At 27.9% G+C, this 17,452-nt stretch overlaps 2 protein-coding genes across 2 annotated transcripts in view; both read left to right on the top strand.

Annotated features, from left to right (window-relative positions):
• The window catches only part of LOC145835895 (ras-specific guanine nucleotide-releasing factor RalGPS2-like), a 55,297-nt gene extending 52,663 nt beyond the window's left edge, over positions 1 to 2,634 (top strand). The window contains exons 12-16 of the mRNA XM_082943649.1: positions 10 to 219; positions 967 to 1,105; positions 1,289 to 1,384; positions 1,767 to 1,982; positions 2,343 to 2,634. Of these exons, the coding sequence (XP_082799775.1) occupies positions 10 to 219; positions 967 to 1,105; positions 1,289 to 1,384; positions 1,767 to 1,982; positions 2,343 to 2,384 (703 nt within the window). The 3' untranslated portion in view covers positions 2,385 to 2,634. The remainder of the gene's footprint in view (positions 1 to 9; positions 220 to 966; positions 1,106 to 1,288; positions 1,385 to 1,766; positions 1,983 to 2,342) is intronic.
• Positions 2,635 to 15,840: 13,206 nt separating this feature from the next.
• On the top strand, positions 15,841 to 17,193 carry LOC145836877 (kelch-like protein 26). The gene has a single exon (XM_082944650.1). It carries the CDS (start codon positions 15,841 to 15,843, stop codon positions 17,191 to 17,193), a length of 1,353 nt encoding a protein of 450 aa, XP_082800776.1.
• Positions 17,194 to 17,452: the final 259 nt, after the last annotated feature.

The raw sequence follows: 17,452 nt of genomic DNA on the forward strand, positions 1-17,452 counted from the left end.
TTTCCGCAGTGAAAGTCTTCCGAGGGAGGCGTCTCGTAATCACCGTGGTTACGAAAATTCCGTGTCGTTGCTTGACGACAGCATACTCGATAATGACGTCGCACAAGCAACCACGTCACACCAACCCATCAGTGACGTCATAACTGTTACGTCACAGAGCAGCAACTCGACGATTTCGAATCTCCATGACGACCAAGTCACCTGCATCACCAGTCACAGGTTGAAATTATATCTTTTTTAATTAAAAGTTTATTTAGATTTTTATTTGAGAATAAATTTAAGCACAGTTTAAAATTTTTGTAGATAAAGTTTTGTTTTAAGTTTTTGAAAACAGAACAGCTAAGGTTTTTTGTTAGTTGTTAGTTCAAGCATTTATTATACGGTATTGCTTCAGTTAGTATACTTTTTATAAAGACACGTACATTCTTATGAAAAGTATCTGTTAGCTTGTGAACTTTTTTTTTAATTTACAGCATACCTGGTTTAACATTGTAAAAATTTCGTTATTTTTTTGTGTTATTTTTTTTGATAATAAGTTATTTGTATGAAAAATTTTCTAAATAGTTTTTTATTTTAAAAGTTGTACTTATAAGGAGATTTAAAATTTCAATAAGTATCATGCTTGGTTTTAAAACTGACTAAGCCTTTAATGGTATGCTTTTTTTTGAGCTCTGAGTATTTTCGTAATAGCTGATATATACCAGTTTGTTTTTGTTCAAAATTTTTTTACCAAAAGAGTTTTCATATAGAGTATTTTAACCTCAAAGATTTTATTAAAATAAAAACAGACCATGGCAGATTTTAATGAGAAAATCAAATAGAAACTACAAACATAGAGCTTATTACAAATCAACAAGACATAAGTGAGATAACTATTTGTTTAAATTAGTTTAAACTTTTTTTACTATTTTTTTTAAGTAGTTACTTAAAAATATCGTTATATTTACAAATATGTTTTCTCAACAGAGGACTTCAAGTGGCAAGGAAGAGCGCTGCGCAACAAAGAGTTCCTATGACGTCATCGCTCAATCAACAACACGTTGATGATTGTTTGGAAGGAGTTGTTAGGAGAAAGTGCGTCAAAAAGAGGGGGAGGAGAAATAGCGTTGGTATCTTTATAAAAAGAGTTTTTATATTTTGTTTAGTTTTTTAAAATAAAATAATTTTGATGATTATTTTGTTTTTCTTATTTCAATACTTAGTAAACTTTAATTAATAGTTTCTAAAAAGCTCCCAGTGTATTTTTTTAACCATCTTTCAACTTATACTAATTTATTTTATATTACAGATTTGCTCATGGAAAAAGTATTGGGCCCGACTAACAATTGGAAACCTTCAATTATATTCCTGTAAAACATTATCATCTGGAACTAATAGAAATCATGTAAATTTATATTTATGCATAATTAAATAGTTTATTATTAACAATTGGTAATCTTCAATTATAAACATGTAAATCATTATTATCAGAAACTCACTGAAATCGTGTAAAAAAGTTTTATATTAGTATTTATTTATAAATAAACTCAGTTTTAATTACATACGTTTTGCTCTGATTAGTATCAAACTTATGTTTCGCATCATGATTTCTCAGTAAATATACCTAATTGTCATTTCATGTTTTACTTGTTTTAATAGGAGCATTTAAAAGCGAAATATTTTGAAATAAACATACTTATTTTAATAAATACCTTCTATTTCAATACATATATTACCGGCTGATTGTTGTTTGATATCTTGATCGTTATTTTATTTTCATTTCACAGTTCAAAACTCAACCCAGCAAGCAAATGTTTATTTCCAACTGGATGGTGATAGCGCCCACTACCGGTGATAATTTTAACCACTCAACCAGCAGTAGGGAGTTTCAGCTGTGCCACGCCGAATCGGGAACTGTTTACAAGTTTCAAGTTGGGGGAAAACACCCGAACTGCAACCGATGGGTGGAATATTTTCACATGGCCGTAAAACCCAATACTGCTGTTAGTTAGGAGTTTTTTTTGATAAATAAGTTTTATAAACTCTTCTTTTAAATTCTAAGATTTGAAGATTCTAAGATTGAGACACAGTTTTGTCAAAAAAAATATTAATCTTATACTGCTGTTAGTTTTGGAATTTGTTTAAAATATATTTATAAAGTTTACCATATTTTAAAAGTTTGTAAATAAAAGTTAATCTAGAATTAAAAGACAGAGATGAAATATTTTTTTAATAAATAAGAAGTGATATAAATAAAATCAAAATTTAAATTAGTTTTTTTTTTACAAACTTAAAAAGTATTGGCCTAGTTATTTATGAATTTATTTAAGTAAATTGTTAAAATTTACCTCTTTTTTTTTCAGCCTGAAAAGGATCTGATAGACTTGAACGAGGAAGTAAGATGATAATCTGTTTATTTATTATCAAAAAAAAAAGTTTAATTATCGGGTGAAAATTTGATGCAACAAATTCCACTTGTTATAATTATGCCAACATTTAAAAAGTTTTTATTTATTTCAAGCAATGCTACTGCCAACAGTTTAATTTTAAGATTTTTTTTTAATTTTTCAGCAGCTAGCTTTTTTTTATGCTTTAATCAAGTATAACGTGCTTCTAATATTTTTTAATTTAAATTACAAAGTTTATAATATTTTTCCGCTGTTTGTTTTAAATTTATTATTTAAAATTTTCTCTTTTACTTTTTAAGCAGACTTTAAGAAGCATTATTTATACTTGTGCATAATTTCATCGAATAAACACTGTAATATTCATACTAGTTAAATACAGATACAGAATGTATTTGTGATTTATTTTAACAAAATAAACTTAGTGATTTATTATGATAAATTTTCTCAACTCCTTGAGTCTCAGTTAAAATGTTTTTTTTTCAATTATTGTAAAAAAAAGTATTTAAATATTTTAAAAATATCTATACAATAGTATTTTATAATACTATGTACAAAGATTACCCATGTTGTTTTAATTATCGCCCACCATATTTTCTAACCATATTGGTAAAAGTTATGTGATCGCCCTCTTTATTAGATATGGCCCCTTTACTAGTTATTGGCTTCTTAAAGCAAAGTGAAGTCCTGCTCGTTTCTAAGTGTAGTGTGAATGTCTATTCGAAATCATTATTATTTATTTTTATAACAACATAAGCAATTTGACTTGTAGCTATAACTTTTGAAAGCTTAACCGTTTACAGTTTAACAATAAAGCTGTTTATGAAATTATGAATTTAGCTATTTAAACAGAATTGAACTTAAGGATTGTAAAAGTTTTTATAATGGTTTTTCATGAACTTTATTTAAAGTGATCATAAAGTGTTTTATTTTTTTAGACAGATAAGTTTTCTTGTTCTAGTTGAGTACTTTTCCAAAATTTTAACAAATGAATTACTTGCTATTGGTAACAAAATGCTAAGCATTTAATCAGTATAAGCTTAATAGCAGTGATAAATTTAAAGTTCAGAAAATTTTTTATAAGTCAAACATATTTCAATTTTATCTCAAAGCTAATTATTACTTTTATAGTTGCTTGTTAAAAAGAATTTGCAAAATCTTGTATGTCTAAATAAAACCATATCTAACAACCAAAAATGTTTGTAAGTTTTGTTTGATTGAGACCATTGTTTTACAGTAGTGCTAAAATTTTATAGAATATGTTAGCAACTATTAAAATTTATTCCTATAATTTCAGTGTACACAAAATAAATTGAAAACGAAAATACATTTTAAGAGCGGTAGACTCTTTGTGTTCAATAGTTTCTAATAAACTATTAAAGGTTGTATATTTTCAAATGCAATAAAAACTGCTTAGTTCTTCTGAACATTTTATCAAGGTTAAAGCTGACCATATAAATAAGTTACTGACTCTGTCTTTGATTATTTCCCTTCTAAATCCTTAGCTTTATAATTATATTTTTGAAAGGATTTTTTTTCTACATACTTTTTTCTCCATATCATAAGTCAACTGCTGTAATATCATTTCACTGTATATATAAAACGATTACTATTAAATTATTTAACATAAAGATTTTTAAAGACTATTCTGATATACGAACTTTTTCTGCTTAAATAATTTAGGCCTTATATATTAAATGCATACGGCTTCCGTATATGATATAATAGTATATATATGTAAATATGATGGATAAGAGAAATCTTCTGAAAAAATATTTATTATATTCTGCTAACTTTCAATTAAAACTAGTGATGTACCAGACCCGGATCCGGACTTTTTTTTCAAATTAGGATCTGGACTTTGTTTTCAAATTAAGATCCGGCCGGACTCGGATATTTTTTTTAAATTAACGTCCGGCCGGAACCGGATTCTTAATACTCTAAGTTATTTGTAATGTAAGTAGTAAAAAAACTACTATGTACAATAATGCAATATTATATAACTAACTACTAACTAAGTATAATTGTGTGAATTTTATCTTTTATGTGTTATATCTAGTGATGTACCGGACTCACTATCCGGGTCCGGCCGGATATTGCCATTTTTGTCTGATATCCGGATCTGGCCGGATTCTAATTTGAAAAAAAAATCTGGTTCCGGCCGGATTCTAGTTTGAAAAAAAATCCGGATCCGGCCGGTTTATAATTTGAAAAAAAAGTCTGGATCCGGGTCCGGCCGGACCTGAAATTGTGGGTCCGGTACATCACTCGTTATATCTAACTATATATTTTGAATTTTGAAAAATCATAGTTTAAAAAAAGTTTAGACTAAAAAATATCAATGTGCTGCTAAAATAGTTAAATAATAAGTAAGTTTATGATATGTTATTAAGGTCTAGTTAAGATTAACAGTTAAATATAGTAGATGATATGTTTGCTAATTTTCTGAACAATATTTACATTAAAATTTTAATAAAATTGAAAGAACAAAAGAAAAACCTGAAATTGAAAGAACAGTAAAAAAAACTTCAAATTGAAAGAACAATAAAAAACACTAAAATATCTTTTTTGTTAAACTTTTAAACTTTCTATGATTTTTGACAACCAGAATATCACCTAATTTTAGCTAATATCAGGGTTGCCACTCTTTGATTTAAAAACACTAACCTGAGTGATTATAAACTTTACTGAGTCAGAATAAGGTTTTGGAAAACCAAAAAAATAACTACTTAAAGCTAATAATCAGTAGAACAGCTAGCCACAAGGTTGAACATTTTAAGTAATGTTTACAACTAAATCTATAGGGGTGTTAAACACTTTTATTACAAGTTGATCTTATTTAATAGAATACTATCTTAGCTACCAGATGCTTTTTATAATTTTACAAAATTCAAAGTAGGTTTTGAGATATAAGCAGTCAAAGCCGGAGAGTTCCATAGGGACCTAATGGAAGGCGCAAGCTAAATACGCGGAAATATCCATTTCACTAAAAATCTATTTCCTCCAAGGTTTTTTAAGCTAGATACCAAAAATTTTCAAAAAAAATATTCCTTAGACAGTTTAAAAGATTTTGAGTGTTGGAATTTCAAATAATTGAAATTTACAAATTTAAGGTCTAAAATTAAAAAAAAACACTTTTTTTGAAAAAAGGGGACTTTTTCTCAAAATAAAAAAATTTCCTACACTTATATGATTTGAAATTTAGTAAAAAGTAAACTGTGAAATTGTAGGAGGAGATAGATTTTTAATGATATGGTTTTTTTCGTCTTTTTAGTTTGCACCTTCTATTAGGAAGCTATTGAGCTGGCCGGCTTTGACCCCTTGTATCTCGAAAACTTCTTTGAATTTTGTTAAGCTTTAAAAAGTATCTGGTAGCTAAGATGAAAAACTACCAAATAAGATCAACTTGTAAAAATCAAGGTGGACCTCCCTATAGCCTTACCAATCTTAAACTAATTAAAATCAAGTTCTTGAATAAAACTAACAAGAAAATCACAAAATATTGAAAACTGGATCATCTCAAACTCATTCAAAATCTAAAAAAAACAAGCCTGAGTTTTTCAAAAAATCTTAAAACTAGCTTGAGTTGTTATAAAAAACTAATCTAGCCTGAGGCAGCCTTAGATTTTCAAAAGTTCCCAAAAATTTTCAAACTAGCAGGGTTGCCACTGTTTAAGTCAAAAGAAAACTAGCTAAAGTGAGTATAAACTAGCCCGAGTCTAAAATTACTTTAATCTAATAATAAGTAGAACAGCTAGCCATAAGGTTGATAATTTGGTAGTAAAGCTTTTAATTTTACAACATATGTAAAGAGTTGCATTTCTGAAATGTTTGTTTCATAGTTTAAATGTAAACAAATGTAAATTAGTCACGTGTACAAAATGAGCCAATCACGGTAGGTGTTTAATTTTCGAACGTATTTTCTGACGAAAATGACTCTTTTTAATTTACACAGGCTTGTTTTTGAAAAAATACTTTTCTGTATGCTCTTTTTTACTAACTAGATCCGAATCGGCCGGATCTCTGTTAGGATCCGGCCGGACCCGGATCCAGACTTTTTTTTCAAATTAGAATCCGGCCGGAACCGGATCTGGATTTTTTTTTATATCAAGGTCCGGCTGGATCCGGATATCAGACAAAAATGGCAATATCCGACCGGATCCGGACCCGGATAGTGAGTCCGGTACATCACTAATTAAAACTGATTTTATCAAGTATATTTCAATTATATATTGAACAAGTTTTTTTTAATTGTTTTTTTTTGTTACCTTTTTATGTTCAAAGTAGGCCGCAAGAAATACTTTGATTTAGAAAAAAAGTGTATTTTTTTTCTAACAAAGTACAAATCTAAATATACAAATACGTATATGATACTACCAATTGTTATATAAAAATAGTTTCTACCATACCTTAAATTAAATCCTAAAAATTTCAAGGAAATTAATATCTATGAAAAAATAATTACATTAAAACTTTAACACGAGTATAACTGTTCCAAACGTAAAAGGGGCTAAATTGCACGAGGTTACTAAATTGCACGAGGACAAAATTTTACAAAGTCAAATTTGCACGAGGGAAAAAAATTGCTCGTAAACGATTTTGCACCAAGGGTCGATTTTGCACGAGAGTAAATAAATACAAAAAAAGTTACTGACCGGTTAGGGGTAACAGTAATAGTGAAAAAAATAAAAATAACTAATAGAAAATATTATTGAAAAAAGAAAAAAAATTACCGACCGAGGGTAAAGGCTAGGGGTAACAGTGATAGTAAAAAATATTTAAAGAATAAAAATAACAGCTAAAAATAATAATAACTTACCGACCTAGGGTAAGGGTTAAAGGTAACAGTGATAGTAAATGAGAAACTAAACTAAAATAACTAAATTAATAAAAAAATTAAAAACTAGATTAAAAAAAAATTAACCCGTGCAAAATTATCTCCGTGCAAAATTGTCTGCTCGTGCAAAATAAAACTTCGTGCAAAAATGTCTTTGTGCAACTTTGTGCCCTCGTGTAAATTAGTCTTCTTGCAAAAGTATCTTCGAGCAATTTTGTGCACTTGTGTAATTTTGTACGCTCGTGCAAGTTTGACAGCTACCCGTATAAGTGAGTTTCTAAGGTAAAGTATTTTAAAATAGTTGTCGTCAAAGTGTGCATTAATGTACACAAAAATTTTTTTGGGTTGCATTAAGTTGTTAGGGTACACCAAAAAAAAAATAAGGTTTTTTTTTGACGTTTGTTTATTTCAAGCGAAATATTTAAAACCAGCCCTGGTGTTTGATTTGACTTTTATTTGTTGGCCATTTTACTCACAACTATTTTGGCTTTTAATCTTAAGTACAGTTCTTTAAGAAACGAACTTGTTTAGTTATCTCAGTTAAAAAAAATGAAAATAATAATTTTGTACATTAAGCTGCCAATGTGATGAATAGTTTAAAGGACTAAACTTAAAAGGTTAGTACTTTATGGATCAAGTAGTATTAGCAAACTACTATATTATGCTTAATAAAGCAAGTTTCCTTTTTTAAAATTAAAACAACATACACTCTTCATTTTTTAAACTGTTCCTATAATTCTACCAAAAGTTGTTCAGTAATAGTTAAGGTTTAAAGCTAAGTTTTATAATTAAATTAAAATTTTAATAAATAATGTAAATAAAGTTAAAAATGTTGAATTCAAGTATCAATTCTGTTTTAATAGAAAATAATTAGTACTTAATAATATTAAATAATTTCTTTGTTGAATTTGAATTCTACATATAAAAGTTAAACAATATACTAGCTTAAATTAATACAGAGTTGCCACAAACTAAGCTAGTGTGAGTTTTTTAAAGTACTTCAAACTGGCTCAGATTTTTCTGATTTGTTTTTTTTTTATCTCAGACCAGTTAGGTTGATTTATTTTTAGATTTTTATAACTTTGTTCTTTAAAATTATTTTCTACTTGTTTCTGTTGTTTTAACAAAAAAAAAAACTACATATTTTCCAGTTTTTGAATTTGTCTACTGATGATTTTCTTAGTTTATTCTTTTCAACAACTCATGACTAAGACTAGTTTGGTGTAGCTAAGGCCTGATTTTATTAAATCTTAACTAAGACTGTTATACTGAAAAATTGCAACCTGTTTTTATCCAGATCTAGGTTTTAGTATGATTCAGGGTTGCCACACACTTAACCTAGCTTAACTTTTCATAAAAATAAAAAATGACCAAGTATGTTTTTATGCAAAAACTAGACTAGTTTTGATATTTGTGTTAAACCTCAGGGTACTTATCTCTAAGACTTTTTATAAATATGATTTGTTATTTTAGATTTTAATTCATTTGATTATCATAATGTTATATAGTTTTATATATGTATATATTTATTTAGCTTAAGTACTTTCTTAGCTTTTTCTTTCTCTTTTTTGTTCTAAAACTCTAGATAACATAAGCTAATTTTATGTAATTCATGCAGTGTTCCACACTTAAGATAAATAAGAACAATTTGAATTTTTCATTAATCCAAAGATACTTTAGGGACTTTGTTGAAAATCTCATTGTAGATTTTTTTCTAGATATAAAATTACATTTTTTTGTTGTAGTTTAATTATTCCAATATTTGAAGACCATTTACTCAGGACAGTTTTTCTTTACTTGAGAGATTTCTGCTCATGCTTGCTCTTGGTTACTCAGGCTGACTTTGTTTTAGTTTTAAAAAGACAAACCTTGAAACTACTTCTTTTAAAAATAAGAAATTCTTTTGGACTTAAGTTAAAATACCAACTAGAGATGCCAGTATTATGTTTCTTTAATTTTTTAGAAGATTTATAATATGAGAGTTGAAAAAAGTAATTGTTACTTTGTATTTTATAAAAATAATAAATTCTTTTTTTTTTACATTATATAACTGGGACCTGTATTGACTGGTTCCCTGTTTCCTGTGCACCCTCTAAAAATAGAAAAAAAAATTACTAATCATTAGAAGCATTGTATAAATATTTGACTTAACTAATTTGCTAAATATTTAAACAATGAATATTGAATTTATTTATTTATGAAAGATTACAATTTCACATTTAGCTAGGCATCTCTTAAAGCCAGCTGAATTAAATTTAGAATTAAATTTTTATTGTGATGCCGCAACAATAGTGTACTTAAGTTTCACTTTTGATCTGGGGAACTATTTTCTAAGATTCTTTAAACTTCACGAGCATAAAGTTAATTTTATAGGCAAACTTATAAATTTAAAAAAACGTAAAAATTTAATGTCAATTATTACCCTTATCTTAAAAGCTATCTAAAAATAGTTTTATTTTATTTTAGAGACGCACCTTTGTCTTTAATTTAAAGAAAAATTGGTTTTGAGTTGGAATTATTTCATGGGGTCCCTCCGAAAATAAAAGTTTTTTTTTTCATTATTATTGTCTTAGAACCAAAAATAAATATTTTTTTTTCCCTTGGTTTGCATGTTATTTAAATTTTTAAATGTTTATTTTATAAATAATGTTAATATATTTTACGATTTGGCCCCAAAGCGAAATGATGTATATTACACTATCATTTGCCTTGGCCATTTCCTAGATAAAAAATTGATAAAAGGAAAAAAAATATTAAGAATGTGAATTACAACAAATTTAATTAAAATGTTTTGTTATTCACATTCTTATTGATTTTTTTTTCTTTTTATCAATTTTTTATCTAGGAAATGGCCAAGGCAAATGATAGTGTAATATACATCATTTTGCTTTAAGGCCAATCGTAAAAGATATTAACACTATTTATAAAATAAACATTTAAGAATTTAAATAACATTCAAACTAAAGAAAAAAAAAATATTTTATAAATTTAAAATAATTTTGGTTCTAAGGCAATAATAATGAAAAAAAAACCTTTACTTTTTGAGGGACCCCATGAAATAATTCCACCCCAAAACATTTTTTTAATTAAAGACAAAGATGCGTTCTATAAAATAAAAAAAATTTTAGATAACTTTTGAGATAAGGTAAATAATTGACATTAAAGTTTTATGTTTTTTTAGAAATTAATAAATTTGCCTATAAAATTAACTTTATGTTCGTTAAAACTTACATTATAAATGCTATTAAAAGTAAATGAATGTTTATTAGGCATTGCTCATAGACTAGTAAGTAAATTATTACTTCAAAAATGTTCAATGTTCAAAATTGAGGTCTAATTACACTTATTTTATTGTAAAAAACAATCTTTTGTGAAGCAAACCATTTCATTTTTAACTACATAGCAATTGAAAGTTTATTTGAATATTGCAAGTTCAACACGTATACAATTATTTTTAAAATTTTAATTCATATGCTCACTGAAAACTGACTATGTCATTTCAGCAATTTGACCACGACATTAATTTAGTGAAACTTTAACATTTTCTTTGAATATTCATTTAACTTCGTGTCTTTTCATGTATAAATGTATCTACAACTGGGTTTGAATCTTGTAATTTTCATTTTATAGAGTTTACAGGGTTGCCACACACTCAGGGAACTCAGGGAATCTCAGGGAATTTTCAAACTGTAGAAAATCTCAGGGAAACTCAGGGAATCTCAGGGAAACTCAGGGAATTTTGGCATTTTTCTTTTAACTCAGGGAAACTCAGGGAAGTTTTGATTTTTTCTCTAAATTTCAGGGAAGTTTTTGAAAATCTCAGGGAAATTTTTTTCTATATCTAGAATGAGGTTTAGTTAATCCAGTTTCAATATTTTGTTCAAAAGTAGTAATTTTTATTATTTAAGTGGTTATTTAGAATTTTTTTAGCCTTGCGGCTAGTTCTTCAATATTCTCAGTATTAACATTGTAGTTTTTTTAAGTTTTAAATTTATATTTACTTAAGTAAAATTAAACAGTTTAGAGAAATGAAAGTTGTTGTTAACTATTTATTGAAAAGTTCTACTAAAATTTTTATTTTTAGTTACTTATGTAGTTTAAAAAACACTATGTTGTACTATTAGTTCTTATTTTTTAAATAATAAAGTTATTTGTTATTTGTTTACAACTACTTGTTTTCAGTAAAAAAAATTAAAAATTCATGTGAAATTATTATTATAGTATAATTAAATTTTGTCAATTAAAATGTCAAACTAATTAAACTTTATTCTTTTATGTAGAAAGTTAACTAACAAGTTTACACAAAGTTGTGCAAAAATTTAGTTTTTAATTTTTAATTGGTTTAAACCTTTTAAGATTGAGTTTTTGAAAACAGTTTTTTTCATAAATTTAATGCAGAAGCATACACATACAACCTTCCTTTTATTATTAAAGAGCAAAAATGAGAATGAGGTATTAATGAGGTTAGAAGAGAAAATTTTTTTTTTAAGATTTGAAAAATACTCAGGGAAACTCAGGGAAATTTAAGGTTACTCAGGGAAATTTTTGGTCACTCAGGGAAGATTTTTTGGCTCAAAGAGTGGCAACCCTGAGTTTATAAAACCAACATTAGGTCCCACACCAACAGGTAAAACATGTAATTGTCATTTGATGATATATAAAACTTATTATTCAAGTTCTTTTTTGTATGTGCTTTGACCACGGGGTTTAGATTTCAAAATATTTAATCAAGAAAGATTTTAAAACCATTATTAGGACTTTTACACCATCCGGATACAAATTTTAATATCATTTAAATAAACTTTCATGATTAAGTTAAATTAATATTTTTTTAAAATTAGACTACAAGAAATTATTAATTTATATCAAAAGATATAAATAAAGTGTAAATTAAATTAAAAAAAAAATCATCCAAATATATCTTGAACTTTTAAATAAACTAGTTTTTTTTTGTAAATGCTTATTACCGTTTTAATTATTTTGATTTTATTCGATTTGATGCAAAATCTATAACTTCATAACTTTTTTATGTATATTCACGGCATACGAGAGTCAAGGTTTCGGCTCTGTAGACTCGCCAAAAATATCACAAATGTATCGCCGAGAGTCTACAGAGCCGAATCTTTAACTCTCGTACGCCGTCGGTCTACACTCTACAGAGTCGTTTGTAGGTTGACGACTGCAAGTTTTTCGGTTGTGACTAAGTGATGAGTCCTGATCAGGACGAAACCGGTCTACCGAAGCTTGTGGTCTGATGCTCGAATTTGTATGATCAGCCCTTTTTTAACTATTTTATTTTAGTAATGTCTTGAACTTAACTGAAAAACGTGTTTTTAAACTATTAATTTTTTTAAAGTTTTTATGCCTAACTTTTTTTAAATACTTTTGTGAGTACTAAATTCTTAGACTAAGACATAACAGATTCTTATTAAATTTCAGTTGTCTATTATAGAAACTAATTATATTGTTATAAATATCTAATTAAGCTAAAGAATAACAAGTTTTGCACCATTTTTTATTACGATTTATTTTAAGCATTTTTACAGACCTTATAATACACAAATATATTTTTTTAAGATTTATAGTTATAAGATATTTACAGATTTAAATAATTAATTTTTTAATTTAGTACTTAGTTATAAAAAAATACTATAATCATTCCAATAGTAAACTATGTAGTGATAACTTTAATTTTTAAACTGTTCAAATACATACTTTTGTTGAACTAATTAGCAATATGATGCACATAATTATGTATAGATTACATATTGTAATGTTCAAAATTAGTTTAAAGTGCTCACAAATAAAATAAAATTATGTAGTGTAGAGCAGTCATTAGTTTCAAACATGTTAATAGTTTTAAAATGTTTATAAGTTTTATCAAAAACTGTTTAGATTTATAACAAGTATGCATAGAAGTATTTCAAGTGAAAAAAAAGATTCACCAGTTGCTAGTTCGTCTACGTGTATTAACGGTGAGAATAGCCAATTTGAAAAAGTCTACCTTAAAACAAGTAGTTCATCTAGTACACATGTTGAAAGTTTTAAAATTTGCAAGCTGTGCAAAGAAAATATTATTTTGAAAACTGAATTCGTAAAAAAAGGTAAGAATAATTTCTGAAAGTTTATGTTTTTGTTTTGGAAACAAGTTGCAGCGAATGTTGATAATAAAGTTTCTTATCTGTGTTTGATCCTAAAAAATATTTTACTTTTATTAAATTTAGTCATAAAAGTTGTTAAGTGAGTATATATATATATATATATCCACAATAAATTAGTCAATTTAAGTTTATGTCTTGCAACTATTAACATTTGTTATATATCATAACTGTACTAAACATAGATGCAAAAGGTATGCAAAAACAAACATAATTAATAAGGCTGTGCGTTTAAAATCTAAACTTATGCAGAGGACTGATACAGACCAAGTCTTAAATTGGTTCACTGGTTTGGAAAAACAAACGTACAGCTTTTTTAAATTTGACGTGGTTGATTTTTATCCTTCTGTCAGCGGAGAATTGGTAATATAACCACTTAAATTTGCTGGTAATTATACTAGCGTACCTGCTGAAGACTTAAGTCTAATAAAAAAAGCATGTAAGTCAGTACTTTATAAACAAGGAAACTTGTGGCGAAAGAAGAGAGCAAATAACACCAGCTCTCTTTTTGATGTTGCGCAGGGATCGTTCAAGGATGCAGAGTTATGTGAACTAGTAGGACTTTTTTTTGTTGGACGGGTAGACAAATATCTTTGGTTTAGAAAGAGTTGGGTTGTACAGGGACGATAGTCTAGCTGTATTGCCTAATTCTTCTGGCTTTAAAGTTGAAGGGCTAAAAAAACAAACGCACGCTTTCTTTAAATCTTTGAGGTTACGAGTCACTGTTTAATCACCGATATTGACGACTGACTACCTGGATGTTATCCTCAACTTGTATGATCTCTTCTATATACCTTATAAAAAGCAAAACGCAAAAATTATGTATATAAGTAAATGTTCTAGCCACCCAAAAAAATTTATAAAGCAAATACCAAAAATTATAAGTCAACGTTTATGTAAAAGATCAAACGACGAAGAAAACTTTTTAAAGACAAAGCAAGATTACGAATTAAAAATGAAAAAATGCGGTTTGATGATAAACTTAATTTTGAAACAACGGAGCAAAAAAAACAAATCGACCAATAAAAATAAAAGAAAGCGAATTATAGTTTGGTATAATCCCCGTTCTGTACTTCAGTTAAAACAAATATTGGCTGAGAATTTATAAACCTAGTAAAAAAGCAATTCAATAAAAATAACCCATTATTAAAGATTTTTAACAAAACATAATACGCGATTAAGTTATTCATGTATGACGAATTTGAATAGATTAATTAAGTCACGCAATCAAAGGATATTAAACAAAAGTAATTTAATCAAAAATCTATGTTATTGCGCTCGTGGCTGTAAATATGATTTGAAAGGGGGCAATTGCCGTTCAAAGAACAATATTTACAAGGCAACCGTTAACTCTGATCTTAAAAAGAAGTTCTATATCGGCTTATGCTCCACTCAGTTCAGATTTCGGTATGCTAACCATAAAAAATCTTTTGAAGGTGGTGTATACAAAAATGAGACTGAGTTTTCAAAGTATGTTTGCAGCCTAAAGCGCAAAAACATTGATTTTAAATTAACTTGGGAGGTGAAAAAAGAGCGCAGCCAATAGCAGATGGTAATAACCCTGTTTGTAGGTTGTGCTTAAAAGAATCAACAGCCTTTATGTGTGCGTTAAAAATGGAAGGTTGTTTAAATAAGAGGAGTGAATTCATATCGTCTTTTAGACATATGAAAAAGCTCCTCTTAAGATACAACAAATTTTAAAGTATTTTATAGTTACTTAACTGTTAGCTTTGTGAATTTTAGTTGTTTTAATATTTAGATGAAAGCTTGATTTTTGTACTGAATTTTTATAATGCACAATATTACGTCATACTGTTTTTTTTTTGTATAACTTTTGCATCTATGTTAATAAAGTGCTTTTTATTTCAAATACAACAGACGATTATGGCTAAACGATTAAAGCGTTTAGCTATATGAACATGTGTGCCGTATTTTAAAAATCGTGTTTTCCAATAAATTATATATATATTTATATACATATATATAAATAAAAAGGTTTATTCTAAGATGTAAAAAGCACATAGAAGAGCTACGCATGAAAGTTTTAATTTATTCAGTTAATTCAACTTATTTTTATATATATGCATATAAAATAAGGTGACTATTCAAACTTGAACACCTTCTACAGAGCCTACTTGAACGGCTTTCAAACAATTTATTAGAAAATAACGATTTTAAATATACTAGAAGATATGTTTCATAAAGCTAAATGCTTTAATCATCAGCTAGTTATTTAAAATAAAAAGCACTTTGGTAAGTAAACAGAGATGCAAAAGTTATACAAAAATAGAAAAAAAAAATTGGAAGATCAATTTTTGTACCGAATTTTTGTTATGCATAATACTCAATTATTACGTCATTGTGCTTTTTAAATCTTAAAATTATCATTTATAAGAGCGCGTTCTAAAATTGTGAACTTACAGAAAACCTGCTTATGGACAAATACAATGTAATAAAATACATGAAAAGGAGCAGTGTTCTATTGGACGAACTTAAAGAAAGTAAAACAAGCAACTCCATGACAACCGAACTAAATTTGAAGAACTGTGTAGCTGCATATGTTTTATCAAATCTTTTCAAGCTTTCAGCTTTAAATAAAACTTCGGCTTGTTTAATTGGCCGTTGCTTTCTAACGGTTTCCGAGTCAGAAAGTTTTAAAGAGTTGGGTTATGTTTCTGTTGTGAAACTTATTTCAAGCGCTGAGTTGTTTGTGGATTCAGATGTGCAGATATTCAACGCAGCGTACAACTGGTTACGTCATAAAGAACGTAGCAAGTATGCGGGTTACCTTTTGACTAAAATTTGTCGTGCACTTGAGTCAGTTCCGACTTTAACTTACATGTTGGGTAAAGAAGATTGCTTTGTCGTTCGTGATGAGTGTTGTAGGATGATTAGTGAAATTTCACAGGACAAGAACGATTTAAATTCAAAAAATCACAGGACTGCCATCAAAAACAGCGAGGAATACAATTTTGAGACAAACGTTTATGGTTGCAAGAATACCAAAACACCTTATACTTTAAATTTTGTCTGTAAAAGGTCTTCTTTTGTTTCTGGTGCAAACATGTTGCCACCACGAGATGAATGGAGAGGAAGCTCGGAAACTTTTTGCATAAAAAACGAAGCATACACCATTGATGATATGATCATTCAAAAGTATTCAACCGCTCACAAAACTTGGCAAGATGTAGATCTTTTGCCCGAATGTCTGAGTATGCGATATTGTGATTGTATTATTTCTTTTAATGACAGCATATACATCCTAGGTGGCAGCTCTTTTAGTATGACGCAAGAAAAATTTGCCTCTTGCTACAAATTTTGCACTATTAATTGTTCGTGGAAAAAAGTCGCTAGCATGCATGAGGCGAGGTGTAATGCTACTAGTTCTGTGTTTCAAGGAAAAATTGTCGTGTGTGGTGGTCAGTCTAATGATGACAACATGTTAAAAACGGTTGAAGCGTACGATAGTACTACCGATTCATGGTCAAGAATGCCAAGTATGGTAAAAAGCAGATTATATCACAAATCAGTGGCTACCAGCAGCAAGCTGTTTGTAATTGAAATTTCTCAATTCAAAAGAGCGGAAGTTTATGATTCAACTTGTGAAAAGTTTGTACTGCTGAAGCAAATTCCTGAGTCATTCAAAGTCCGTTTAAGTATTCCTTCAGATTGTGTTGTTATTGGAAGCAAGCTTGTAGTTATTTGTAATGAAATACTTTTTTATTATGACATACTGAATGGTGAATGGTCAAAAAGATTAACAGAACCTACACACAACTTTTCCTGCCCTGTTATACCTATAAAACTTTTTTAAGTGGGTCGTAGCACCCATAACTTGGCATTATGGTTGTTCAACTACACCGTTTGTGACATTTTGGCTCTTTTGTTTTTAGCAACTGCTGAGGTTACTTCAAAAATTTTCATAACTTCTGACAACAATAATGATATAAAGCACATAAACGTTTATTTGCTCTGATTAAAAATTTCAAGATTAAGTAAATTAGTTGCGGTGTATCCATAAGAATATGGGCAGCTATAGTTTTAAACATGTAAACTTTATATTTATTTAAGTG

This window comes from Thalia democratica, chromosome 5 (genome assembly GCF_965202585.1).
Source record: "Thalia democratica chromosome 5, ktThaDemo2.hap1.1, whole genome shotgun sequence".
NCBI classification, from domain to species: Eukaryota; Metazoa; Chordata; class Thaliacea; order Salpida; family Salpidae; genus Thalia; species Thalia democratica.